This window comes from Podarcis raffonei, chromosome 6 (assembly GCF_027172205.1).
Source record: "Podarcis raffonei isolate rPodRaf1 chromosome 6, rPodRaf1.pri, whole genome shotgun sequence".
NCBI lineage: Eukaryota > Metazoa > Chordata > Lepidosauria > Squamata > Lacertidae > Podarcis > Podarcis raffonei.
In genome coordinates, this window is record NC_070607.1 from 71,506,928 (window position 1) to 71,534,444 (window position 27,517).

General features: G+C 40.8%; 1 protein-coding gene and 1 long non-coding RNA gene across 4 annotated transcripts in view; one reads left to right on the forward strand and one right to left on the reverse strand.

Annotated features, from left to right (window-relative positions):
* The window catches only part of ASIP (agouti signaling protein), an 82,295-nt gene extending 55,362 nt beyond the window's left edge, over window positions 1-26,933 (forward strand). Inside the window, exons 1-4 of one of the 2 annotated variants that reach the window (XM_053393951.1) lie at window positions 3,864-5,375; window positions 17,888-18,048; window positions 22,621-22,682; window positions 24,436-26,933. In XM_053393951.1, the coding sequence (XP_053249926.1) occupies window positions 17,889-18,048; window positions 22,621-22,682; window positions 24,436-24,612 (399 nt within the window). In that variant the 5' untranslated portion in view covers window positions 3,864-5,375; window position 17,888 and the 3' untranslated portion in view covers window positions 24,613-26,933. Of the gene's footprint in view, window positions 1-3,863; window positions 5,376-17,887; window positions 18,049-22,620; window positions 22,683-24,435 lie in introns of those variants that run through there. The other variant, XM_053393950.1, reaches the window with a different exon arrangement.
* LOC128416330 (uncharacterized) lies at window positions 6,039-23,499 on the reverse strand. Of its 2 annotated transcripts, none has more exons than XR_008331191.1 (3): window positions 23,362-23,499; window positions 19,159-19,290; window positions 6,039-6,114 (listed from the first exon to the last, which is right to left on the reverse strand). It is a non-coding gene; the product is annotated as an uncharacterized LOC128416330 (long non-coding RNA). The 2 variants fall into 2 exon arrangements; XR_008331190.1 differs by lacking the exon at window positions 6,039-6,114 and adding an exon at window positions 7,841-7,946.
* Window positions 26,934-27,517: the final 584 nt, after the last annotated feature.

Below are 27,517 nucleotides of genomic sequence, written 5' to 3' on the forward strand. Positions count from 1 at the left end.
GTCTGGACGGAAGAGGCTCAGCAATCCTTTGAAAGCCTGAAGAAAGCGTTCGCGTCGGAAGAGCAGCTCCTGCACGTGGATCTGGAGAAGCCCATGAGGCTAGAGACCGACGCGTCAGACCGGGCCAAAGGAGCCGTACTTTTGCAGCCAGGAACCCAGCAAGACTGGAGGCCGTGCGACTTTTTCTTGAGGAAGCTGAACAAGTCGGAGCAGAACTACACGGTGTATGACCGTGAACTGCTAGCTATCTATGCAGCGTTTCGCCGATAGAGACATCTGTTAATAGGGGCGCGGCACAAGATCCAGGTTTGCACGGATCACAAGAACTTGGAGTACTGGAGGACTGTGCGAGTACTCAACCAGAGACACATTCGATGGGCACAAGAGTTCTCCAAGTTTTCCTTCGAGATCCGGTATGTGCCGGGAGAGGAGAATGTTAGAGCCGATGCTCTCTCCCGGAAGCCGGAGTACATGGAAGGAGAGGGACCACCGGAAGCCCGACACGTGTTCCCCAAGGACAAATGGGTGTGTGGGGGAGTGTTGGTTAGGAAACGAGAACTAGCCGGTCTCACCAGGGACAACGAGTTCGCCCAAACTAAAATCAGGGAACTACGGGAAGGAAGGGAAAACCATGGAGAGTTTGAGGAAAAGGAAGGGGTACTGTACTATAAGGGAGCGCTGTACGTACCGGGGGAGACCTTGAGGGGAAGGGTACTCAAACAACTCCACGACAACCCAACAGCGGGGCACTTTGGTCAGCACAAGACCATGCTGCTTGTCACCAGGCAGTTCTGGTGGCCAAGGGTAAGGGAAGATGTACGGGAGTACGTACGGGGGTGCGACCGCTGCCAAAGGGCAAAGGGGGAGAGGGCGGCCCCTGCAGGGTTACTGGAACCCTTACCCACGCCGGGAAGACCCTGGGAGGTGGTGTCCATAGATTTTATGACAGATTTGCCCAAATCAAGAGGGAAGACAGCAGTCATGGTAGTAGTCGATCTACTGACAAAAATGTGCCATTTCATAGCTTGCTCACATGCGGTGACGGCAGAGGAAACGGCCAGATTGTTTGTGGATGACATCTTCAGGTTGCATGGAGCTCCCTCGAGGGTCATCTCAGATCGCGGGAAACAATTTACTTCAAGGTTCTGGAGGAAGCTCATGAGCTTGCTGCAGGTCGAGGTGGGGTTCTCGACGGCGAGACACCCGGAAACCAACGGGCAAGCGGAACGAGCGAACAGTATACTCCAGCAATACCTACGCTGCTACGTCAGCGAGAGACAGAACGATTGGGTAGAGAAACTAGCGCTGGCTGAATTTGCATACAATAACGCTGAACACGTGTCCACGGGAATAAGCCCGTTCATGGCCAATTATGGGTGTCACCCCAGGGCCTTCCCGGGGAGGGGGGAGGAAGGGTGGAGCGTACCTGCAGCAGAGCAGTTTGTGGAAGAAATGGAGGCCTTGCACCAGCATCTCCAGATGAATTTGGAGAGGGCCAAGGAAATCTACAAGAGGCAGGCAGACAAGCACCGTCGGGAAGGGGAGACCATACGGGTGGGAGATTGGGTGTGGTTGTCAACCCGAGGATTACCCTTTAAGGGAGGGTACAAGAAGTTGCAGCCGAGGCGGCTGGGACCTTTTGAGGTAACTCAGCAGGTGAACCCTGTGGCATTCAGGCTCAAGCTGCCTGACAGCATGAAGTTACACCCGGTGTTCCATAGGTCCCTACTCTCTCCGTACAGGGAGGGGCGGGAATTCCCGGGACGGGAGGGAGAAGTCACCACACACCCGCAGGTAGAGGAGAGGGAACACCACAACCAAGCCACAGAAATACTCGATTCCAGGTGGCGAGGGAGCAAGGTAGAGTACTTGGTAGCTTGGGAGGGAGAACCCCGGTCAGAAGACACGTGGGTTCCCACGGAGGCAATCAATGACGGGTATCTAGTAGGAGAGTTCCACAGTCGGTTCCCACACAAACCAAAGCCACCAGCGAGATTCAGGGAGGAGCAATGTGGCACCACCGACGATGAGGAGGACTTTGAGGGTTTTCCTGCCTCCGAAGAGGAGGGAGGAGAAGCGTCGGAGAGGGAGGATTCAGACTGGGAGACCCACCCCGCGGGGAGAGATCAGAGCGGGTGGGAAGCGGGTTTTGAATCCTCTGAGGATGGCGACAGCTCCTTCCGGGGATTCCCTGCATCGTCGGCCGAGGACAGGGATGAAGTTGGATCCAAAGGCCGGGCCGGGGGTGGAGGAGGTTCTGGGGGGGAGATGGATGTCAGGGAACTGCCATCGGAACTAGCGGAGGAGGCGAGGCTCCACAGCGATGCTGGAGAGGGGCCAAGCAGGGAGAGAGGCAGGTCTCCGGCTGGGGAAGAAAATCAGCGCAACACCAGGGATAGAGGGGGCCCGATGGGGGAAGCAGAGAGGGGGCTCCAGGACTCTTCGCGGGAGACCAGCGAGGAGAGCACAGGTCCTCCGCTGCCCACACCCACCCTGCGCAGAAGACTTCCGCGCAGGGAAAGTAGGCGGCGACTTGGCATCAAAGAACTTCTTTGCTGGAAGAGGTTTAAGAAACACCCACTGACGGATTCTGCCAGCGACTGAACAGCCACGGAGTGGATGGCTGTCCAGTGAGAAACTGTTTAACCAGCCAACCTAGCCCAGAGCGGCGGTAACTTACGCACAAGCAACCCCTAAAGCCATTACACACAGCTTAGTATAAATGAGCAAGCATGTGAGCTCCCAAAACGGAGATTATGGCTACATTGTTCTTCATATCTGGCCTGTTGCTGCTGTTGTGTGTCAAGCCATGGTTTGGCTTAGTATGTTGCCCAAACCCTTGCTTTTGGCTTGTCTTGCTCCAGACAAACAACAATCTTTAACCACAATTAGTCTGGAGAAGACAAACCATGGGTCTGGGTTTAGAGCAAAGTTTGCCTTAGCATTACGTGTAATCTGAACTGCTAAGTACTGGTTCTGTCCGTATGCTTCTCCCTCCCCTCTCTCCTTCTTTGGTATGTCCAAGTGGTTTCAGGTGAACTGACATTAAAGCTGCAATTGTTTACCCGCTTGCCTGGGAGTAGGGATGGGGCAAAAATTCAGCTCACATTTATAGCCAAACCTATGAAATTTACACTTTCCGAAACAATAAGCAAAACGGGACACAGTCATCTTTCAGAATGCAAACTCCTCCAGATTTTGCAGTGCAGTTCTCCAGCCAATGTAAATATACAAAAACACTCATATAGTATTCAGGTAAAGTGTGCATATAAATGCATACATTAATGAAAATAGCATACAAAAGCACAATTGCTTTGCAAAATATGTATATTAGGCAAAAAGTATATATAAACATGTGTATATTAGGAGAAAATTGTAGTGAAATGTTGGTGAACTTTCATGAGGACCTGAAAAAACAAAACTTGGATGTAGAAATATGAAGAAACAATGCTAAGCTTTGAAAATGAGAAACAGAGAAATCAAAACTGAGATATTCACCCATACCTGGGAATCAGGTTATAAGCTTGCACTGTAAAGTACCATTTCCCATTTCAATCCAAAGAGCCACTTTGGAATTGGGAATTCTAATTACAATTTTTCACTCCCCCACATACACTTTGAACAGCAGATTTTCCATGACATATTAAAAGCTAATTTTGAAATATCCATTGCTTTCATAATGATCCATTTTCCTTATGGCACTGGAGGCTGCTTTTCAACAAACACATGCTCAATACTTTGTGGGGCATACAGACCTAGTTCCATGATTCAGTGGATGCTAATCAGTAACTTTTATTTCTACCACTTAGCGTTATAAAATTTGGATTTACATATTACTCTATCAGGAGGGGAAAGTTCAAAATAAAAATGGAGGGGGAAGAGCAGGAGGGAAAGAGGTGTTTCTGAACATGGTCATGCATACTTGAGTCTAAAAGTGAGAGCTGGTTCTACACCCACATTAAGGCTGAAAACATCACTGTATTGAGGCATGTGTGACTGTTGGCCATATTCAGATGTAATACAAATGGCAGAATCACATCATGCATTTAAAGTGCATTCAATGTGCATTTAGACCACATGGCTTCTCTCAAAGAATCCTGGAAATTGTAGTTCATGCCTCAAAACCTACAGTTCCCAGCACCCTTAACAAACAACAGTAGTTCCAGCACTCCTGATCTACTCTAATCTTTATCCAGAGAGAAAACAGATAACAGTATGGCTTAGAATTACCGTACTTCTGACTCAGCGCTCATTGTTTGTTGCTCCCAAGCAAACCACAAACCAAGAGTGAACATTCATTTCAGATCATGGTTTCTCAGCCCTGATTTGGATATCATGCAAAGTCTGCTGCTCCATGGTCTGCTTCCCCTCTGGAGGAAGGGAGGAGCAAAGTTGGGGAGCCTGAGTTGGGTGCACCGGCACCTTGTACCCAAATAAGCCTCTTGGTTTACATTTCTAGACTTTCTTTCAACATCCCCCAAGAAATCACAAAAACGCAAGCATGATTTTGCAGTCTGCAAATCGGACTATGGCAGTACAGCAGTATTTTCAGTTCAGCACTAAAAATATATATACGTTGCATGGAGTGGTGTAAACCAATGCAGAATCAATTAAGAGCACACTTGTGAAATTGACTAGGGGAGACTGGAACGTATAAAAGCCCAACCTTGATACACACAATTTTAAACTGCTACTCCTATAACTCATACCTGCTATTTGTCATTACTGGGACTATTAATTTCTTTCTATGCATTTTTAAAGTATTTAAAAATAACTAAGACGTCGCTTGCTTTTTCAATTTCAAATCATTGCCAGGTTTCTTCTTCTCCTCAGACTTAAGGAAAGGCTAGAACTATACTAGGGCTGTGAGTGAGTGTCCAATCCTTTTGCATTCATCAAAGCCAGCAAAGCCTGTGCCTAGTCAACAGATAAAACTGGACTTTACGGAAGGGTTTGATATTTTACCAAAGAACTATTCCAAATGCTTTTCTAGCAATTATTTGTGTCTGGCTTGCATCTGGGGATGTTCTCATTGCACTCAGTGGACTTTTTTCTATGATTAAAATTACACAGGATTAAGTTCAAGTACACTCTTTTCCTGTTTGCAAATGATTTGAAGAGTCATGCGGAGCGGAAAAAGACACCTGACCACATGCAGTAAATTAAAGTGGGAGGGGGGGAGCCCATCCAGGTACTCTGATTAATTTGGCTGCAAATCGGTGTGGCTCTATGTAGAAAGGCTAGAAGAGGAAAAGGTTTGCAGCAATCCTAGGGGACGAGGGTGACAGCAAAAACTCCAGGAGCATCGCTCGTATTCTCTTCAGACAAGACGACAAGAGGACGACAAGAAAGAAAAGCTGCTCTGATTTGCACTAGTGAGTACTGAATGCAGTAGCCACTTGCTACTTTCATAGGAAAATATTAATAATGCCTTTTCTGATAAATTCTGCATTCTAACATACTTTTATGGAGAAAAGTTTACATTTTAGACTCTCCATTTCCCACTTCCAGCCAGACCCCAAAGGATGGCTTGGTGGGATGAAAAAGTGAATCCAAGAGTTACCGGTACTCAGATCTTCCTAATATTCAAATATTGTGCTGTATTTGCTCTCCTTTTTAACATTTAAAACAAAACTTTATCATCACTTGTTACACTGAGCTCATTTGTTTCATTAATCTTATCAATTTTACTTCTTCTAACTTTGGTTCAAAAGATTCTTTTTGATTTTGTTTCCTTCACTTTTTTATACTAAAAAATGTATTCTGGTCAAATACATTCGGTATCTGCATTTTTAGGAATGGTGTATGACGTTTTAAGTGGGGCAGCATTTATTTAGTATTCTTTCATTGTTTTCTGAAAGTTTTGGAATCACTCCGTGGAGACAATAGTAACCGTTTTTCATTTCTTACACATTGTTCTTTCATTTCTTACACATTGTTCATTTCTTACACATTGTTACACTACTGAAAATAAAAGAAGGATCTATTTATTTTTAATTTATAACAAGTTGCCTGATAAAACAAAAAAACAAGTTGCATGATCAGAGGTGTTTTCTTGTGTAAGTAAGTGGTGACTAAATGGCAGTAGAATGATTATAAACTTCTTCCATATAACTACAAAGTAATTTATTGCATATTAGTATTCTGAATGTTGGTTTCCTGTTTTAACAATATTCAGTATTTCTTTTCCCCTTTTAATTACATATTTTCAATTTTATCATTATTCCAAAATGAAGCAACATTTTGTATCACAAGAAATCCATCTTTTGTACTTTTTGTTGGCTTGGTTGTTTTCGGGAGAGGAATTCTTATCATTTTTAAAGTGTCTGAAAGATTCTGTAGGATCTCCTTTTGCTTCCAAAGACTATGGTGACTTCTGGTTTGTAATTTAGAATAATAAAATCATACTGGCAATTGTTCTCTTAAACATCTATAAATTTTCCTCAGTTTTAAGTCCTTTCTTTTCCCTTCTCAGGGGTGTTGTTGCTTTTGCAGGAAGGAGAAAATAAAAGTTTCTAGTACGCAGGGAAAATGCAAAATAGTCTGCACAAGATCAAATTCTGTTTCCTTGATCAACACTTAAATACTGGAATTTTGCCCACAGAAACAGACACTATTTGTCCTTGTCTATAACTTAGTTAGTTCTATAACTTAGATATAATTAACCATTATATGTAGAAAAAATAAAGAAAAACAGTAAAAGCAGGCAAACTGATGGACTTTTGAAAGAGAAATGGGTTATTTTTATAACCATGTGACTGACAGATATGTGGACACAAGTTATGTTTTGTGATGAACAATGTAACTTTGTCTTTTGCGACACAAATTTGCTTTTGTGGAGATCCTGTTTAATTCAACACATTTTTTAATAATAATAATAATAATACTTTCAGGTAATTTCAGATATTAAATCGACTTGAATAAAATGAACTTACTAATGTAAATGAAATTAACTTAATTATATTATATGACTAGCCATTTTGAATTCATGGTTCTCTGTGTCTGGAAAATTCTCCATGACCCTCATCATGATAATACGATTACCGCCTATTACTGTTGCAGTGAATGGGTCACTCTATTCTTGTATACATTTGGGCTTTGGATAGAAATGTCACAAACTTAATGTTGAATTTCAGATATAATGCTAACAAGCAGAAATGAGCAAAGGGCTCACATGCTCTCCTCTCCATCTCTGGCACAGCCACGAGGAGATAGGAAGCATTCACTGCTTGTTTTCAACTAACCATTGTGTATTGTTAGATGCACCAGACAGGGGATCTTTAGTTACTTTCAATTATGGTTTGTTGAGGATCAAACCATGATTTGTAATCCCGTGTTGTTAAAACAAATCACAGTTTAAAGGGACCAGGCTTTTCCCAGTTCACACATAATGATAAAGCGAATTGGAGTTTATCTCCAGTTAGGGAGGGGGAAGGGGAGGCTTGATTCTGCTTCTTCGCTACACGATGTTACATCTAGGGTTGCCATATTTCAAAAAGTAAAATTCCCGACAGCTTTTTTGGTGGAACAAACCCAAATTGTTGAGCTTTTCTGGGGCAACCTGTCAGATTTTCTTGGTCTTCTGTGCATTTTTTGTGGTGGTCTTTGTTTCAATCTCTGATTATTTAATCTATGTTTTAAATGTTGTACATTGTATATTTTCCATTTTCTACCAGTCACTTTGAGACCCCCAGATGAAGTGAAAAGTGAGGTAGAAATATTAAATAAATAAATACTGACTTCTTCACTCAGGGGCTTCTGGAGCTTTTTCTGGGATTGTCTGGATCCATTTCAAACAGGGTTTCCGTTACAGTTTCCCTTACAATACTCAACAAAAAGCAGTCTTGACTGTGGTTCTAGGTGCCCTCTCATGCATGCAGAGCCCAACAGGCCTGGATAGCAGCACTCTGCATGAATGTGTGCTCTAGTAAATCTCACACAATTCTCTGCAACATAAAGGAGATCCTCTATAGACATGTTGATGGAAAGTATTCTCAGGCAGAATCTTTGAAATGCACTGATCTAACTGAGAATCAGTATTTGTGATGACCCCACTTTACCCAACACTGTTGAACATGCCAACTAGATTGTATGCAAATGAAAACAAACAAGAGCTTTTAAGTTCACTTCACCCTTCCCCTTTCCTTATATGCCTGTAGTAGCAACCTATTGTTTTTCAGAGTAAGATTTTTATGAGCAGTGGCATTGAATTTTTCATAGTTAAATTGTACCACATGATGGTTTCACAATTAGGGAAGTTCCAAATAGGAACCATAAAAGTTCATTTAAGATGCTCCCCATAATGGCTATGAAGCCAGCAGCAGGGTCATGGACTTTCTTAAGATCTACTGAGAGCCAGTGTGGTGTAGTGGTTAAGAGCGGTGGACTCGTAATCTGGGGAACCGGGTTCGTGTCTCCGCTCCTCCACATGCAGCTGCTGGGTGACCTTGGACTAGTCACACTTCTTTGAAGTCTCTCAGCCCCACTCACCTCACAGAGTGTTTGTTGTGGGGGAGGAAGGGAAATGAGATTGTTAGCCGCTTTGAGACTCCTTTGGGTAGTGATAAAGTGGGATATCAAATCCAAACTCTTCTCTTCTTCTACTACAAAAGAAATTTATGCAAGCCAGTGCTTAAAAACTCCAAGATAAATATGCAAAAAACCCTACAGTTGTTCCATTTTATATGTGTATACTGTTGTTTTGTAAGTCACTCTGAGTTGAGTAAAAAAAGAGTAACTAATAAATTTAACTAATTAATTAATTAATAATATGTATCTTGCATTCCTATTTATTTATATTGTTAGCTGCACCACAATTTCCAAATAATGAAAGATTTCAGGGCTGTCAGCATATATCTTGGGCTTGATTTCCTTTGAATGAAGGTTACTGGAGACAGTGGTGTCTTTGTGATATATAGTTTTATTTACACACCTATATGCAAGCTGAGCATTAGATGGAAGAGTTCACAGCATTAACACTTCAACAGATCTTGCTTCCCTATAAGATTTCTAGGGAGGCCCCCAAACCCATAGCTTTGGACTCAGCATAAACAGCAAGGCAGGCAGGTCTCCATGTCTTTTCCCAGCCCAGTTCAAGATGAGACTTGTCCAGATCTATTGGTCTCTTAACACCAGTGACATCATCTCATGTTGCCTTTGGTTGATATAGCCTCTTTATATGTGGTAACTTCCCTCAACTGGACTTTGACAGAGGTTAGAATTGCTCTGCCCCTCTGAAAAGCATACACTAGGCTAAAGCAGTTGCATTATTTTTATGATTATAGTGGTACCTTGGTTCTCAAATGCCTTGGTACTCAAACACATTCGTTCTCAAACAGCGAAGACCTGGAAATAAGTGTTTTTCAGAAGCCGAATGTCTGGTGCAGCTGTTGGCTATTGTATCCGGGGTGCCTGCACCAATCAGAAGCTGCGCCTTAGTTTTCGAACTTCCGGAACAGATTAAGTTTGGCGCTTTTGTTTTTGCTATTTATTTTGCATTTTTGATTTTGAGGCTTTTTTCGGTTAATTTGTTTTTGTGACTGTGTGGAACCCAGTTCAGCTACTGATTGTGTGACTGTGGAAATGGATAAGCCCCCCATCCGAACAATGACTATCATCAGTGCAGGTAAGAAAAAATAATAATTTAAATTTTTATCATCTACAATACTGTCTTATTTATTTTATCGTACAGTACGTTTATTATTGCTTTCATTTTATGGATCTATGGTCTTGTTAGATAGTAAAATTAATATTAAATTGCTGTTTTAGGGGTTGTTTTTAAAAGTATGGAATGGGTTAATCCGTTTTGCATTACTTTCTATGGGAAAGCGTGCCTTGGTTTTGGAACGCTTTGGTTTTGGAACAAACTTCTGGAACAGATTAAGTTTGAGAACCAAGGTACCACTGTACAATGAATTCAAATAATATCTACATATATTCGCACTCTAGGTCTCTGTTAGACATCCATAGCTTAGGCAATAATCCACATATGATACCGAATAAATCTATTAATGAACATGAAGAAAATAAAACCAAAGCAAGCTGATACTACTGGGGCTGTATTATCCACCACTTCCAAAAGCAGAAAGACCTGTGTGTGCCTTGAGCAAAGCCAAAAGAGCAGACGCCCAGGCAGGAAGCAAATAACAATCAGCCCTTGAAAGAAGTATCCTGAAAGAACTGCTTGGGAATCCAACCTCACCTTCCTTGGGCTACTTAAGATCTGGCTGCCCTGAGGGAAAGCAGAAGCTAGGGAGCAAGTGTCATCACCTCCTGAAAACAGCCTGAGATTATTTTGCATCATTCATTGTGTTAGTAATTTAAATTATAAACTGCCAGTATATAAACATGATAAATAATCCACAGAGAATGAAGGAAGAAATCTATCTTGCTACTAACAATTTAGATAGACTGTTACTGTGTGATTTAGACAACTATGCGTTGCATTCAAGCCACTGAAAGCTTCCCACTTGGCCTCCCCCCCACCCCCCCGAAGATTAATATATGTGTGGGAATGGCATAAGATGGCACCAACCCTATTGTTTCCCAGAATGTTCTTTGCATCCCTCCGCATTCAGATATATTGGAGTGGCTGGTTGGTTGGTTGGTTGGTTGGTTTGTAAGACTCATAAACAGTCTGAGCCCTTGTACAAAAGTGTTTCAATTGTCACGTCAAGTATCACTGGGAACTGAACTACCTATCCTCTTGATCCTTCATACTGGACAGAACTTTATGCAAGCTGTTTACAACATCTAGCTTTTCAGCAACTTGCTTTTGTTTATGAATTCTCACACAACTTGATAACGCTGACTTGGCTCACCCTGTGTGACATTAGTGCAATTCAGACAATCATTGCCAGATGTGTCATTTTAAAAAGTTGTTTGCTTATTATTATTATCAATGTCAATGTGCCATCTAGTATGGAGAACATCTTGCTCCATGACTTGTATCCTTCAGTCCTTGAATTTTGCCACTATGATATACACTTATGAAACCTAAAGCCACAGTATTATATTTTTCTGTATCAGCTAACTGGCATCTAGTTTCCTTCCAGGTACAGTTCGAGGACTGGAGACTAAATTTTAATACTGGTATTTTATAATAAATATTAATACCGTAGTGGTAGGGGTATCCTACTAAATAATGGTGCATTTAGAAATTAATAGAATTTATGTAATTTCATAGAAGGAAAGCTACTTAATTTCCCATTGAAATCTCCCCGAATAAAACGAAATAGTCTATTAATTTGCACCCAAGCTGTTTCCACATTAATCTGCCAAATAATGTCAATTTTCACTTAAGTATTTAAAAATGCCATTCTAAACATATTTTCTCTCAAAATACATGCTTTAAACATATTTTGATACTTTTGACATCAAAACTAAAAGCCAGTGGATAGCTTAGACTGAACACCACTTTCCTGTAAGTAGGCATCATTGAATTCAATAGAACTTCTTTCTGAATAGGCATGGGGAGAATTGCACTGTAAGTTCCTATCTGGACATTAGTCTTGGTGGTTCAGATCAGGTCAATTTGTATTGAAATTCACAAAGATCAATTTCCTAAAGCATCTCTAAATGAGGCCCAAATTGTTGTAAACAACAAACAAACAAAAAGCTGATTGCATGTTCTTGTTCGAAATAACATGAACTGTATTATGCATGAGCAGTGAATTGGGGGGACTGGCATAAAGTAGAATAAACCTTTTTATAAATTGCTGACCGAAACATTGTTTGGGGTATGCTAGATAGTAGCCTACTCTCCTCATGCCCCAAACTCCAAGGATGATCCCAGTTGTAGGGTTAATACTAGTGGTTCTCAGCTTCCCATGACCCCAGTTGGTAGTAAATTTCAGGGTTTATTTCAGCTTCAGTTTATCATTAACTGCCCAGAACACATTGCTTACCGGGAAGAATGCAAATGATATATGCAAATGATATAAATTATAGCTTTTTACAGGGTGTTTGTGAGGATAAAATATAAACCCCCCAAAATAAATCTAGACACACAGGGGTTTTTTTGGAAATGTTATATTTTTACAAATATGCAGCATAGGGCTGCCATACATCCGGAATTTCCTGGACATAGCCGGGATTCGTTCGTCGAAAACTTTTGTGTCCAGATTTTCACTCTTTGAAATATGGCAATCCTAATGCAAAGTGAATATGGGCTAGCTGGCAAACATTCAGATAGCTCTTATAGAAGAATTAGTTTCTCAAGCAACAAAGGAGATAACATGCTCTTGGAGCAATACTGGTAACTGCAAGAACTCAGTCTTCAGAATCTTTATATACTTTCTAGCTTTATGTTTCCTTCTTAGTGCTACATACACAAGGTACTGCGCACGCACACACCACATACATACAGACAAACAAACAAACACACACGAAGTTTGTCCGGTTCCTTGTACAAGAAATGTATCTTCTTGCCATCAGTACCGATTAGAAAGCTGGACAAAAGGTTGGCTATCTTTTCACGATAGAACAAAGTAGAATTCCTTTAAGACTATCTGAGGTTACTCCTTTCATAAATACTATGCAGACTAATATTTATCATAACTATAGCTCCTTTTAATAAGCAACTCTTTTTGAAAACCTTCACAACAGTCCTAAAAAGGCCAAGGCAAGCCACATGCCACAAAGGTTACATTCTGTTGTGAGTTTATCACACAGAGACTGCACATGGAAACTTCTGCATCTCAGCTCATTCTTTCTTTTTTTGACAGACTTCAGCTTATCCTGACATCTTCCCTTGGAAAACTCTGAACTTTACCATGGAATTGGAGCAAACATCAGTTTCTCTGCGGATTGATGTTTGCTCCAATTCGGTGCTAAAGAATGGGTTTTCCTGGAGAAAGTGGTAGAGTAAACAGAAAACCACTCAGACTTGTGTCTAGAAAGCATGTGACAAGCGGTAAACTACCCAGACCCATGCGTCCTAGGCATGGGATAAGCAGAAGTGTGGCTGAGCCATAAAGCATTCTATAGGTCATCCTAGAGATGATTAAGGAGTGTGCATTGAGATGCCCTCTTCAATTAATGTATTTCCCCTCTTTGTGCCAGCCTGGCAAAATGCCCACCACAACAACTTAGGACATGTGTGAACATCCTTGCCATGGCTGAGAAGAGCAAACGAAGTATCTGGAATTGTCTACCGGATACCCTTTCCAGCACAAGCATCAGGGACTAATGTTTCAGTGTGATGTGTAACTTAGCACTACTTACTCAGATTCAGTTTTGCTCCTAACCCGTAAATCTCCACATTATAGCAGCAGATCAAGTGCAAACTTACTATCTGGTCATTCTTCTTTAAACCAGTTTACATAGCACTTACTGTACTTATCAGTGTATAAGATGAGGTTTTATAATAAAAAAAATTATGTTCAAAATTGTGGGTCATTTTATACATGGACACAATCTTCCCCCCATTTTCTTAATCTGGAGTTCCCAAAAATAGGGGGTGTCTTATACATGGGGGGGAGTGTTATACATGGAAAAATACTGTAAATCCATTGGTTTTGCTACAGATGGTTTGAGCTAAATTGATTTCAACAAGAGCTCAGCTGGTTTATGTGAGCCTAAATTCAATATTTGCAAAAATTTAAATATGTTCTGTTAAATTAGTTCAGCTAGTGTAGTTTTATTAACCCGGACAAAGTCTTAACAGGAGCAATCAGCTGGCCCAGGCTATGTTCCATATTAAGATGTGGCATTGTGCCAGTGAATTTTCCAGAATGGAAAAATGCCCTAGAGTTGAAATATATTATTGGTAAGAAGGCGTGATCACAGACTTTCACTGTGCATTTCCCTACTGATAGAGCTTTGCTCTGTGGTCGTCTTTTTTCCCCTGTCAACAAGTTTAAAAACTAACATTTAATGCCAATGAACAGACTCATTGCTCTTTACAAATGAACTGAAAGGAGAGGACAGAGAAGTCCTAGAGAGCTGCTCCAGAGAAGGTAACTATGAAATAATTTGTATTGAGAGATCAAGGCCATCTGGAGGCACTGAATAATATGAATAATTGATATATGTCTGGTTTTCCTGAAACGAATGGATTCTGATGCACTTGCAAAACAGAAGGGGATTTATTATACTTAACAAATTATGCACGTCATATCTAGAACACACCGATAGCCATAATGCATCACAGAACCGAAGCCCTTTGACTCCAGTGAGCTTCTGCACTCATAACTGTCATGGACTGTGATCAATCGATGCAGACTAACTGTAACAGATAGGATTAGTTCTGAGTTTAAGAACTGCATAAAGGGCTAGATGGAAAAAGAATGAAGCAAAAATATATGTATATGAGTGGTGTTTCGAGCTTAAGTTGGGGGTTTTTAAGGTCTATTTCTTAAATAGCATGAATCTCATAATACATATTCAATGTGGGATGGTTTTAACATTCATGAATAATGATTAAAATGTACTATATCCTGCACACAGACATACACATCACACACAAGTCTTTGCACCTTATCTTCTCTGGGATTATGTGGTGAGAATTGGTTTGAATGTGTTCTCAATATGTAACATTCCCAAAGGTATTGTATTGTATTGATCTTTATTACGGCCATTGGCCCATCACACGACAGTTTCCCATACCAACATAATGATTCCCAAAGGTAGACGGGCATATAAAAAATTATTTAAAAGTCTGAAAACAAACCTTTTCTGTGTTCTTGTTTATTGATAGCTGTCAAAACCATAGAACTGTAGAGTGGGAAAGAACCCTGAGAGTCATTTTCCCCCTAATCAATTGGGTAATAAAACAATTTGCATAATTATAGCAGGCCATAACTTATTGTGATGGGTGATACAAACCAGCATGAAGCTGATTTCATTGAACTTAAGCATACTTGACCTTGTGTGGGATTGTGGTTAACATGTTTTGTGCAAAATATTATGGAGATAATCCACAACGCAACAAGTGTTGGTTTGTGTTTTACCATACTGGATTTCAAGACAGTGTACAAGTTCAATTTAAAAATAGAAAACAAGAAGTGGGGCACTGAAATAAAATGTTACTATATATAGTGATTCAGCCGTTCCATTATTTCTCCCCAAATATTTATCTCCCCATCCTCCTGCAACAGTCCAAAAGCATCCAGTGTGCACTGAGCACCCACAACCTATCTTCATTTGGCTCTGGGTTTTTTCAGGGTGGGGAGCTCCATTATGGTTTTGAGGAGATGTGTCAAATCTCAGCTACAATAAAATACTGGATCTCTCCATTTATTTATTTATTTATTTATATACATAGCTCTCACCCCTAACTCTGGGGATATTTAAAAATAGCTTCTTAGTGTGGCCCTGTATAGGGAAGCTTTTTAAGGTTTAATGTTTATATATATGCTGGAAGCCACCCAGAGTGGCCAGTGCAACCCAGTTAGATGGGTGGGGTACAAATAATAAATTGTTGTTGTTGTTAATATGACTGAGTTTAAATGTGTTCAGCAGTTTTTATGGGACTAAGTTGATATTTAAGAATGGATAAACTTGGAACTGTTTGACTTGGAAATGGCTGCTTAAATTTGATCACCACTGGAATTTTTCAGTTGATTTGATAGTGTTCACTTGGGTTTAATTGTTTGTTCATGGATTAAAGAAAGCTGATACTTTACTTTCCTCTTGCCTTATGCAAGCAATCAGGTGCTTCGTATTTTCTCTTATGTATGTCTTCACAATGCTTCAACAATAACTTCAATTGTTTCAGCAAAAGGCAGTGACAAATATTTACTTTACAGTAACAAAGAGAAATTGTAAGAATGCAACATAGCAGGAACAGGGCATAGGGGTATAAAAGGAGCCCTTTTTAATTCTATTTTAATTATTTGCACATTGACAACAGTTTACAGTTTACATTCCCTGTTCTGGTATACCAGATTTTTTTCGAATTGTAGAAGCCAAATCATAGTTATTTCAATTACATTGCATGTATTTTCTTCCTGGAGCCAGTCAAAAATATAGTTAAACAGATCTTGTCATAGAAACAAAATTTTAAAGGTGTTTCCTATCTTGTGGCAGTGGTGATAATATTCTGGCTACTTTGCAGAACTCTAGCCCATTAATTTGATTTGAACTGATTTTATAATGAATTGCTTTTAGAATGCTGTATTATTTGTAATTATGCTCTGCTCGCCCGATCCTATAGGGGTAGTGTCCTGGTTTAGTCTAGTCTCCTCTCTGAAATCCCTTATTTTATCAGAGAGCTTATCACCTTGGGGAGCAGAGATTAAGTCAGTACAGGTTTTAACTATTATTGGATTTTCCTTCCGTGGGTATATCACCTTATTTATATGGCCCAAGGGGTCTTCTGTCCAGTCCGTAACGGTAGCGGATTGAACTTCTAAATCATCAGCTAGAGATTCTCCGTCCGATAATGATGACTCCAGGTCAGGCATTGAGGAATGTGTCGAAATTTTGTTTACATTTTGCTGTTCTTTAGTAGGTATAACCATTCCGGCAGGTGCAGGAAGAGCTGGTTCCAGATTAACTAATAGGGGTGGCGAGACGATTGTCTGTATCGTTGCCTTGGATTTTATGGACCTATTTTGAGGCTGTGGGCTAAATTTGAGAAGGTCCACTGAGCCTCCAATAGCCCTGTTGGTTTGAATTTCTTTGTTTCCTATTTTGCTTTTGGCCTGAGACATCTTCTCCCTTAATTTGTCTAATTTATTTATTATTTTTTCTTTTTCTTGTGACTGTAATTCGTCAAATGAATTCATAAGGGCGCTTTCATCATTGGATATTCTGGAACCACCCAAGTTCGTTCCTGGTTGCGGACTGCAGGCAATCTCCTCCGTTCTCTGTGGGGAGAGCAACATCTCTTTGTTTGACGATTTTGTAGAGCTTGTTTCTGAATCTAATATCTCTTTCTCCTTTTCCACAAGTAGTGGTTTTACTATGCTGTCCGCAAAAACCCTTGTGGGTATGATTTTTATTTTTATAAATTTCCATTTTTGTCTTATTATTAATAAGGGTAGTCTCAGCGAACGGAAAGCTAAAATAACTTTGTAAAAACCATTTGATTGAGTTAGCGGAAGTAAAGCAAGAAGATCAATATGAACTATTTTTATTCTCAGGATTTTACTTAGGGCAATTTTAGCTCCTTCCAAGCTTGACCAGTCCCATATCTCAGACCTTATCGTTAGGCATATCTTCTTAGGTTGCAATATTAGATTTTGCTTACACATGAGATCGTTTAGTTTGTATTTTCCCATCCCCTTTGCCCCGGAGTTTGGTGGGGCTACCACTGGAGGTCCCCTCTGGTAGTTATTTTTGAGGGCAATTTTGGCATCCATATCCATCACTTTTTCGGTTAGCCTGGAAATTGAGCACGTCAGAAAGTCTATCTTTTTAAATAGCTGTATTATTTTACTGTTGTCAGCTGCTCTGAGCCCGGCTTCAGCTGGGGAGGGCAGGATATAAATAAAAATATATGATGATGATGATGATGATGATGATGCTAGGTTAATCAGTAAATGAAAGTGAGATTGTTATTTCTGCCCTATTGTAATAATTTTGCCTCTTTAACCCAACAGCCTTTGCTTCCTTTGACCCCATACTGATGTGAGTAACTGAGGTTATTGCAAACAGAGCAAAGCAACAACAACAACAAAAAGTTGGCATCCTTTTTGATGCCTTTTTATCTTCTAAAAAACTAATCCAGAAGTGAATCCAGGGCTTTCTAGAGGGTTTGTGAGCTTAAGGTCTTACATTCTCTCCATTCTAGCAAAGGTGACTAGTTGGAAGGACAGAACGAAACGTTGCAAAAATATTTGTATACTTTGACATTATATGCACTACCCTCTTTTCCCTCAGGTATATGTGACTGATACAAAAAATTAATATGGTGTTATTTTCTTTCTCTCTCTCTCACCAGAATGGAATATAGGAACTTCCTCCTTGGCTTCCTTCTCTGCTGCACTTTGCTCATAACCAGCTACTCTTACATGGTCTTTGAAGAAAAGCAGAATGCCGTCAACAGTACGGTAAATAGTAACAAAATCAAGTTTCCGGATCTCCCACCTATCTCAATAGTAGGTCAGTAAAGTCTTCTGTTTGGAATCTTAAAAACAGAACTGGGAGGCATGCAACTTCTGAAAGAAGAACTCATTGTGTCTCTTTTACCTCTGCCTCTCTTCTGGTACTCTGTAGCCCAGCCTTGATCAACCTGGACCTAATCTGGAACTGAGCCCTGCCATTATTTATTTATTTTTAAAATAAACTAATACCGTCATTTCAGGCAAGTAGGAGTGGAAAGGAACACCTCTCAAATTCAGCTGATTAATTTTACGTTTTCAAAAACAAAAGCCTATACTCCTATTAGATACTGAGTGACTGAATCCATGTAAATCCCTTAGCTATATTTGCACTTTAGCTCAAATCGCCACAATCCCACCAATGCCTCTGTCATCCTTTAAAAAAGCATAAAGCTATGGGGTAGCTTTCCAGGACTACTCAAACTGAACCCATATGAACTCCACCACATCACAGAGTTACCAGATGAGTCAATCAAAACTTCAAGGCTAATTTTATAAAGGCTCTTCATAGGCATTCTGGGATTAATAGAAACACATTTACATTAGCCATCTGTTCACAAATAGCTAATTGAACTAAATTGAGAGTAAAGTAAATTTGATATTGGGAAAGCTCAACATCTAAGCAAAATATGGCTTTCATAATTGACCTGAATCTGCTATCATTTCAGAATACAGCCTACCCAAGTTAAGGATTGTCATGACTTCTAAATGCTTGGGAATAAATCACAGAACATTGCAAAAGACAATAGTGGAATTCGCTTTCCTTTATAATGCTCTTGAATGAGAACACCAGCTATATCGGTTGGAATTCCATGTAGCACTATTCTGAACATTCTGTCTGCATAAGCATTTCAGCTCACCAGATGGAATGATTCCCCCCTCCTCCCCATGTGCTGTTCTGGAGGCTTTCTCTCTTACACACAAGGTAATTTCAGGGGCATAAGGGGAGAAGATGAGGGAAAGCTCCATTGTGCAAGTGGAAGCCCTTGCAAGGGTTTCTGCTGATGTGGCTCCTTAGGTGAATCCCACCCAAAGTATTTTTGTAAACCATCATAGAATATAACTGAAGGGTGCAGTATAAAAGCAATGTAAAATAAATCTCAATAATTACCTTGACTGCTAAAGTCAGGTTCACTACTACCAGAATGGAGCAAAGTTGTGTTCTACTTCCTCTGACAAAGTCAACTGGATCTCAGTTATCTCTTGCATGAGGTTTGGTAGAAGATGTGTTATCACAATCCATCTGTAATGGCAACAAAGTCCACTTTGGAAAAATGAAGATATACAGGCAGTTGCTAAAATTAGATGTCTTGGAATGGGTCCAGAACCACCAGGCCATAGAACATCCCCTGCCTAGCCTCCTCTTTGGTTCTTTCCTTCCCAAAGTGAGCTGCCAAGGAGCAATAGATCATTTCTATGTATCTGGCACTGAAGAAAAACAAGCCATCTGTGGAGGAACACCACAGTATTATCAGAACAAACAAGCAGCTCACTTTTCTTCCTTGCTCAGTACTGAAGAAACAACTGCTTTCCAAGATCCATTCTAGCTAGCTTTTCAGATGCAATGGTGGGAAGGATAGCAACAACTGCCCAAACCTCCAATGATACTTTCAGCTTCTCTACCCAGTGGACCTGCACATGCAAGAATGAATGGATGATGGCAGAATAGGACATGTGCTTGTGTGTATATGAGAGTGAGAGAGAGAGAGAGGATGAAGGGGAGAAAGGAGGGAGAAAATGGAGAGTAAAAAACTATGCATGACTTGGAGAAAGTAGATAGAGAAAAAAATTTCTCCTCTCATAACACTAGAACTCAGGAACATCCAATGCAGAGTCATGTTTGAAGATTCAGGACAGACAAAAGAAAGTACTATTTTATACATAGTTAAACAATAGAATTCACTCCCACAGGAGGCAGGGATGACTACTAACTTCAATGGTTCTAAAAGGGGGCTAGACAAATTCATGACGAATGGCTCCTAGCTACTGGCCACAATGGCTATGCCAGAAGCAGGATGTTTTTGAATAGTAGTTTCTTGAAACCACAGTAGAGGAGAGTGCTCTTGCACTCAGTTCCTATGTTTGGGCTTCCCATAGGCATCTAGCTGTTCATTGTGACAACAGGATGCAGAACTAGATGGGCCGTTGACCTGATCCAGCAGGCTCTTCTTATGAGTGGCAGAGAGAAATTCTTTGTTTTGCAACCTTGGGTTTTCTAACAAATCAAAAAAGGAACAGTATAACTGTGTGACTCAGACCTACCTCCAAACTCTAGACTCTAGACAGTAAGGTACTGAGAGAGGAAAAGAGACAAGGTACATGTCTAGTACCCTTGCATGTGTCTGCTATGTACATTAATGTATGTGTAAATAAATCCCTGCAAGGGCAAGGGAGCATATAAGCGAGGTTGCTTATATTAGAAACAACTATAAAAAGACAAATGAGAAATGACTGTAATTGAAAAGGCCTGTAAAAAGATGCTTCACACTTTCTATCAGTATAGATTTACTGTCATCAAGATTACATGGAGATCATTATACTCTTGAGTAATCATCAGTTACAAAGAGCACATGAAGCAAATCAGGATGGAATTGAGGACCTAGAAGCAGCAGCAATGGATGCATTCAGGAAGATGAAAGGCTGCAAGACAAAAGTAAATGTCAGCGGAGGTGCTGGAAGTCAGCGCTGATAGAAGGTGTGACCTCTCTTTTTGTAGGCCTTTTCAATTACATCCTTCAGTAGGGAAATGATGAACAAGTACCATAAGGCTTTTCAGTGTGTATTTAAAACACAAAAGGCATATTATCTATTATGTGAGATTTCCAAGAGAGGAACTAGATGAAACATGATCTGACATAGGTTGTGCTAAATTGCTATAAAGCATCAGGAGGGAGGTAATTTAATGTACAGCTGAGTGAGAAGGGTACTTTCCCACAGCCATTTTTTCTCCTGGGTGGAGTTATTTTTGATCTGGAAAGTGGTAGGGCAACAGTGATTTCAGTGGTACAACATAGGCAGAGACATTCCTTCCTGTCTGCCCCAATGCACTTTATACTCCCAGCCCACATAGGATTTTGACAGCGTCACATGGATCACATCTGTCTGCAGAGGGTCAGTTATGGCTTTATATCCAGGTGGTGTATAAAGGTTTGATTTGAATTACAATGATTTTTAGCAGTACTATATTTTTGTAAGAGCATCTGTGCAGCAAGCATGGCCAATAGCCAGGGATTATGGAAGCTGTAGTTAAGCAACATCTGGAGGACCAATGATTCCCCACACCTGACACAGCAGGAAACCATGGCTTCTCATTACATCCAAACCTACCCAATTCTTCAATGTCATACTTCCACCCAGCCTATTAAGGAGATTATTTTCACCTGCAAGAGGTGAAGAAAGGAGGTGGGTTAGAGAACTGTTGGAGAAATAGGAGGAGAGTTGCAGAAGCTATGTCTCCAAGTGCTGAAAGTTATAGGCAATGTCACCTGGTGATAAGCTGAATGCTCAAAAGCTCAAGCAAACCTGGCATGCTCAAAATCAAATGAACATATGGAGCAAGGTGGTTGCACTAGATTATATATAATTCAGTAAGGGTTACCCAAAACGTTTTTTAGTGCTCAGATAGATGAGAAGCATAGAGTTGCCATCACTCCCCATCTCTTCCCCCCCCCCCATTCTTCATAAGTATATTTTTGTATGTATAGTTCTTCTGACCCTACAATTGACATCTCATGATGTATGGCATATAAAAGGCAATACAGTACCCCCCTCCAAATGTACTCAGCAGGCCCCCTGTCAATGTGACCAATGATCAGGGAGGGTGAGGTGGCAGGGTATAGAACCAAATGGTGCAAATGTCCCGGAAGGCCTGTAAACACCATCTTGGTAGTCAAGATAACCCCAAGACTAATTCGTATTTATGGCAAAAATAAACTCATACATGTTTATCTGCTTGCTTTGAAGCTTTAAGTCTCAAGCTGGCTGCCTTTCAGCCACTTCCTTATCTGAGAGATGGATGGGACTGGGGAACGGACCTCTAAGCCAGGGGTTGTTAATTGGGGCCAGCTTACGTAGCTGGCTTTTTATATAAGTAGCCCATATACAATTGGCCTGTCACAAACAAAGCCATGGTGCTTGCTGTTTCAGAGTCCGTCCTGAGGTATAGCAGCAAGGAATCCTGCATTGCATTGCTGTATGTAACCTCCTTGATATAAAGCACTTGAACTGATCACTTTGCCATTTTATGCATATTTCTTTGGAATCCCTGCAACTGAGTTATTTGGGGCATCAGTCAATCCTTCGTCCCGGTCTGTATATGGACTCACGGGGATGAAACATGGTGTTGTAGTAGCATCTGGAAGGTACTACATCACCTACCCCTGAAGTAAGCAAAATGTGAGGTGGCACAGAGGGTGATGTCATCATGTTACATATTGTAATTTGCCACATTACTTGGAATAAGGGGACAGAGACAAGCAATGTGAGAAAATCCATGTCTCTCAAAGTATCTACTTTCATGTTACACATTCGTGCATTGTAACACCTTTAATAATATGTTTTTTCCCCTCTAAAGATTTAACCAAAACGTCCCTGAAGCTCAGCAGGAATGAGGCTGAGAAAAGGAAATCTATGAAGGTGAGTGATCCATCTTGAAAAGTCAGCAAGGTCAAAATAGTTCAAGTTGTCAGTAACAGGTTATAGGACTTCTCACTTTTACATTTCTGTTGCTGATGGGGATATCTATATTACCAGCTTATATTAACAAGTACAGTATCTCTGTACTTATATATATAACTCACCTATCTGTGTCTTCACACTCTAAAATCAGTTAAGAAAAAAGCAAGGTATGTACCTCACATCTAGTTTAGTCCAAAGTTCATACATACACAGACACACAATATCCTTCATGGAAGCCAAGGCAGCATAACTGTAATTCCCAAGCACTCTGGGAAGCATAACTGTAATTCCCAACCACTCTGGCCAGAACTACTTAGCTTCAATAAGATGGTGGCCACATGTGCCATATGTGAAGTGTTTCAATTGCACATGATTTCATGCAAGTGCGTGATAATCTGGAACATAACCCTAGTGTAAATCAGGGGTTGCCTGTATACTGGATATGCTTCGTGTGGGGACGTTTATATAATTTAGCAGAGTTTAAACGATCCTCTGTTTGAGTTTATGCAGCAACAAGAGGGTTGCTAACTCGTTTGAGTCCTATCAATAATTATACCTTCCTGGTTGATAATCCCTTTCTGTTCCTCTTAAAGAAAATACACATGAATCTGAATCATATTAACATAAACTACTTTACTTTCAGATTCATTCAGGTTTACACAGTTGTTCCTGAAGGCAGGCTTAGGTTACATGACAGATAAACTATATACTAGATAGTAGTGAATCATGAGAACACTGCATCCGAGCAGTTACCAGTTAAAACTCCTAGCAGCAACCAACCAACTGACAAAACTGCCTGCCACATAGAGGCAGTTAGTCTTCTCGGAATGTTGGACTTGACTGACAGTTTTATATCCCACAGTTTGGGGGGGGCAGGGTTGGCACTAATTACAAGTTTGATATTAGGTTTGACTGCTAGTAGAGAACTAAATCAGAATCTATACAGTCGGATCAATTGAACCATGAGATTATCTGTGAATGCCAGACATGCTAAAAGAAAAATTATACGGTTGCCTTCAGCAGAACAACTAGATAGGAAATTAAGCTTATTTCCAGAGAACTACACATATCCATAGTAAAACTACGGTAATTGACAGGTATGCAAAAAATTGGATTTAAAAATGGATCACAGACTTTCTTCCTGACCTTCAATAATGTTTTTTTAAGCTTCTTTATTATTCAACAATGTTGATATTCTACATTTACCAGCTTCACAGACCAGTAGAAACAGTGAAATCTGCCTTATACTGAGTTAGACCATTGGTTCATCCAACCTAGTATTGTCAACCCTGACAAGCCATAACTCTTGAGGGTTTCAGTTCACCCTTACTGGAGATGCCTGGGATTGAACCCAATACCTTCTGCAAGGAAAGCATACACTCTACTAGTGATCTATGGCCCTTCTCTGGGGTTTTATTTTAAGTAGATTTTTTAAGAGCAACAAATCCTCACTGTTGCAGGGCTGCCATACATCTGGATCTTCCCAGAGATTAACAGGATTTCAGAGGTGGAACTGACGTCCAGGGGGAATGTGGTGCTTTGTCTTGGATCTTAGGCAAGTCAATAGAAAAACTGTGCAGGCTTTCCTTTAAAAAGCTCAACAACTTTTGGGGTGTCCTGAACTATGGCAACCTTACACTGTTGGAACTCTTATTATATTTTATTGTAGCCAAGATTTATTAAGCTTTTCATCCTTTTTTCCCCTCCTCAGAAAAAGGCACAGCAAAAAAAGCCTCCCCAACCAAGACCACCACCACCACCCAACTGTGTGCCTACTTGGTCAAGCTGCAAGCCACCATCTCGTCCCTGCTGCGATTTTTGTGCCTTCTGTCACTGCCGACTATTTCAGACAGTCTGCTACTGCCGTATGGGAAACCCAAACTGCTAAATCAAAAGCCAGGGATGCCACGGGGACTCTGTGTCTTATTAGATCCATAAGTGTGTCTTCTAGGCCTCTTTGTCTTATGTGCATTGCAAAGGAAGCCAAGAACTTTTGAAGCTGGTTGGCTGGCTGGCTTTTACTCCCTCCCCAACTGCATGAATTATGGGATATATTTCATGAGGTAAATGCTGTCATAAACAAGACAGCCACTGCCCTAGCAAGTATGACAAGGAATGGAAAGAAAGGAGATGCAGCCTGACGGCCTGAAAGGGTATTTACAAGAGAGGTGAAAAGAAGCAGATTTCATGTCAAGAAGGAATTATATCTCTCTTCAGAAGTGGTATTATATTGCACATTACAAGTTTGAATGAGAAACATGGGCCACTGACTAGCTACAAAAGGCACATTCCAGAAAGTCAGCCATGTAGCAATAAAGAAGATTTTTAAATAGTATAGGGCAGATGGAGACAAGATACTGCTGAGTCTTTTATAGTTAGCTCTCTGTCAAGGGTGGAAGATAAAAGCCTGTTGAAACTGCCAACTCAAGGTCCTAGAAAAGAGTGGCCCTTACCCAAATTATTATGACCACTGCATCTCCTTTGAAGCAGTGAGCATGGCCGCACTTAGTTCCACAGACACCTACTGAATAGTATGATATCAACACAACATGCCACAAATCCAGCCCATCCTATTTACCACAGTGGCTAACCATATGCCTATGGGAATCCTACAAGCAAGATACAAAGGTAATAGACCTCTCCTGCTGTTGTCCGCAGCAACTGGTTGTCAGAGGTGCACTGCTTCTGTAACAAAAGGTAACAAAAGGCTATTGCGCCTAGTAGCCATTAATGACTTTACCCATAAAGAAATCATAGAATCATAGAGTTGGAAGGAACCCTGAGGATCATCTAGTCCAGGCATATCCAACTCCCAAGAGAATGTGATCTACTCCCAGTATAAAAAACAAACTGGCAGTGATCTACCCATTGTCATTGGGGGGAAGAGGAGCATGCGTGGGGTGGACTGCCCAGAATTTTTGAGCTTTTTTTAGGAGGGAAGTCCCAGAATTGTTGAGCTTTTTTGGAGGAGGATTGCACAGAGTTTTTTAGTTTTTTCCACAAGCACTTCTCACATGCACAAATATTCTTTTTTTACTTTGCTACTATGATGTGGGGACGCAGGTGGCGCTGTGGGTTAAACCACAGAGCCTAGGACTTGCCAGTCAGAAGGTCGGCAGTTCGGATCCCCGCGACGGGGTGAGCTCCCGTTGCTCAGTCCCAGCTCTTGCCCACCTAGCAGTTCGAAAGTATGTCAAGGTGCAAGTAGATAAATAGGTACCACTCCGGCGGGAAGGTAAACAGCGTTTCTGTGCTCTGCTCTGGTTCGCCAGAAGAGGCTTAGTCATGCTGGCCACATGACCCGGAAGCTATCTGCGGACAAACGCCGGCTCCAGTAAAGTGAGATGAGCGCCACAACCCCAGAGTCGTCCGCGACTGGACTTAACGGTCAGAGGTACCTTTACCTTTTTAAGGATCCCATGATCTACCAGGATCAGCTGGGGATCTACCAGTAGATCACGATCTACTGGTTGGACATCCCTGATCCTGTCCCCTGCAGTGGAGGAATATGCAGCTGTCCCTTACAGAGATCAGACTTGCAACCTTGGTGTTATCAGCACCACACTCTAACCAACTGAGCTATCCTTCATGAATCCAACCCTTTTTAAACCATCATAATTGGTGCCCGTCACTACATCACAAACTACATTTACTTCCCATTGTGAAAAAATGCACTTCTCTTTCATTCTTTTAATTTTTTAAAATTAAATACATTCTGTCACTGCAGCAAATCTCATCTCAATATCTCCACTTTTAGGTAGCCTGTGCTAAAATAGATAAGATTTCTTTACCAAATTAATTCAAACTCTGTCCCAAAAATACCTGGGCTCTGCAGGCTGTGTTGATTAAGCAGGTTTTCTTGCTATACAAGTTAATCAACACATCTGCTAGCAATGGGTACTTTCCAAGAACTCTGCAGTGCAGTTTCCTCCTCACAGACCTACAATACCAAGGTACCTTTCATAAACTACAGTTTCCAGGATTCTTCAGAATAAGTCATGTGCTTTAAATGTCTGTTTGAATGTTCTTTAAATATACAGTGTGGATCTGTCGGGATGAGGAATGGGATAGGGCAGCAAAGCAATATGTCAGGCAGAAATCCATAGCGAAATAGAAAAAGAGAGGAAACTTAAATGGAGATGAAAACACTGAATATCTAAGGCCTGGGGGGAAACTGGAAATACGGGGGGCGGGGAGAGACACCAGGGTTTTTTCAGTTTTTTTCCAAACAGAAAAAATGGCTTGGGGGGGAAAACCTGGGTCCCCCCCCAAAAAAAATTTCTGGGTTTTTCCCCAGGCCTTCCCATCTCTAGAAGGGACCCCAACGGTCATCTAGACCACCTCACTGCAATGCAGAAATCTCCACCAACCGTCAACTATGAAGAAAAGGAACATTTAGCAACTTTAAAATATATGAAAAAAACAGTGAAAGAATAAGGGGGGGAAATTAACGGTATATGTTCAATTTGTATTTCATAAATAACAGGCATTAATAACAGATCAATAAAAATAGCATTTCTTATGCTATTTATGTTTCTTTTTGGGTTTAAAAAATAAATAAATTTCCACATGCACTGTCAGAGAAAAATAGCAACACAGAAGACCCATACCATATAGAGGAGGAGGAGGAGCATATAAAAGTAAATACACAGTACTTTAAAAAATAATGTAAGAAATCTATAAGCTGCCTAAGGAAACACAGACATTATTGTTTTATGACCAAAAAAGAGTGGAGAAAATTGAATAAAAGAGGTGATAAGGAAAAATATTTCAAGCTTACTTGAACAAAGCTG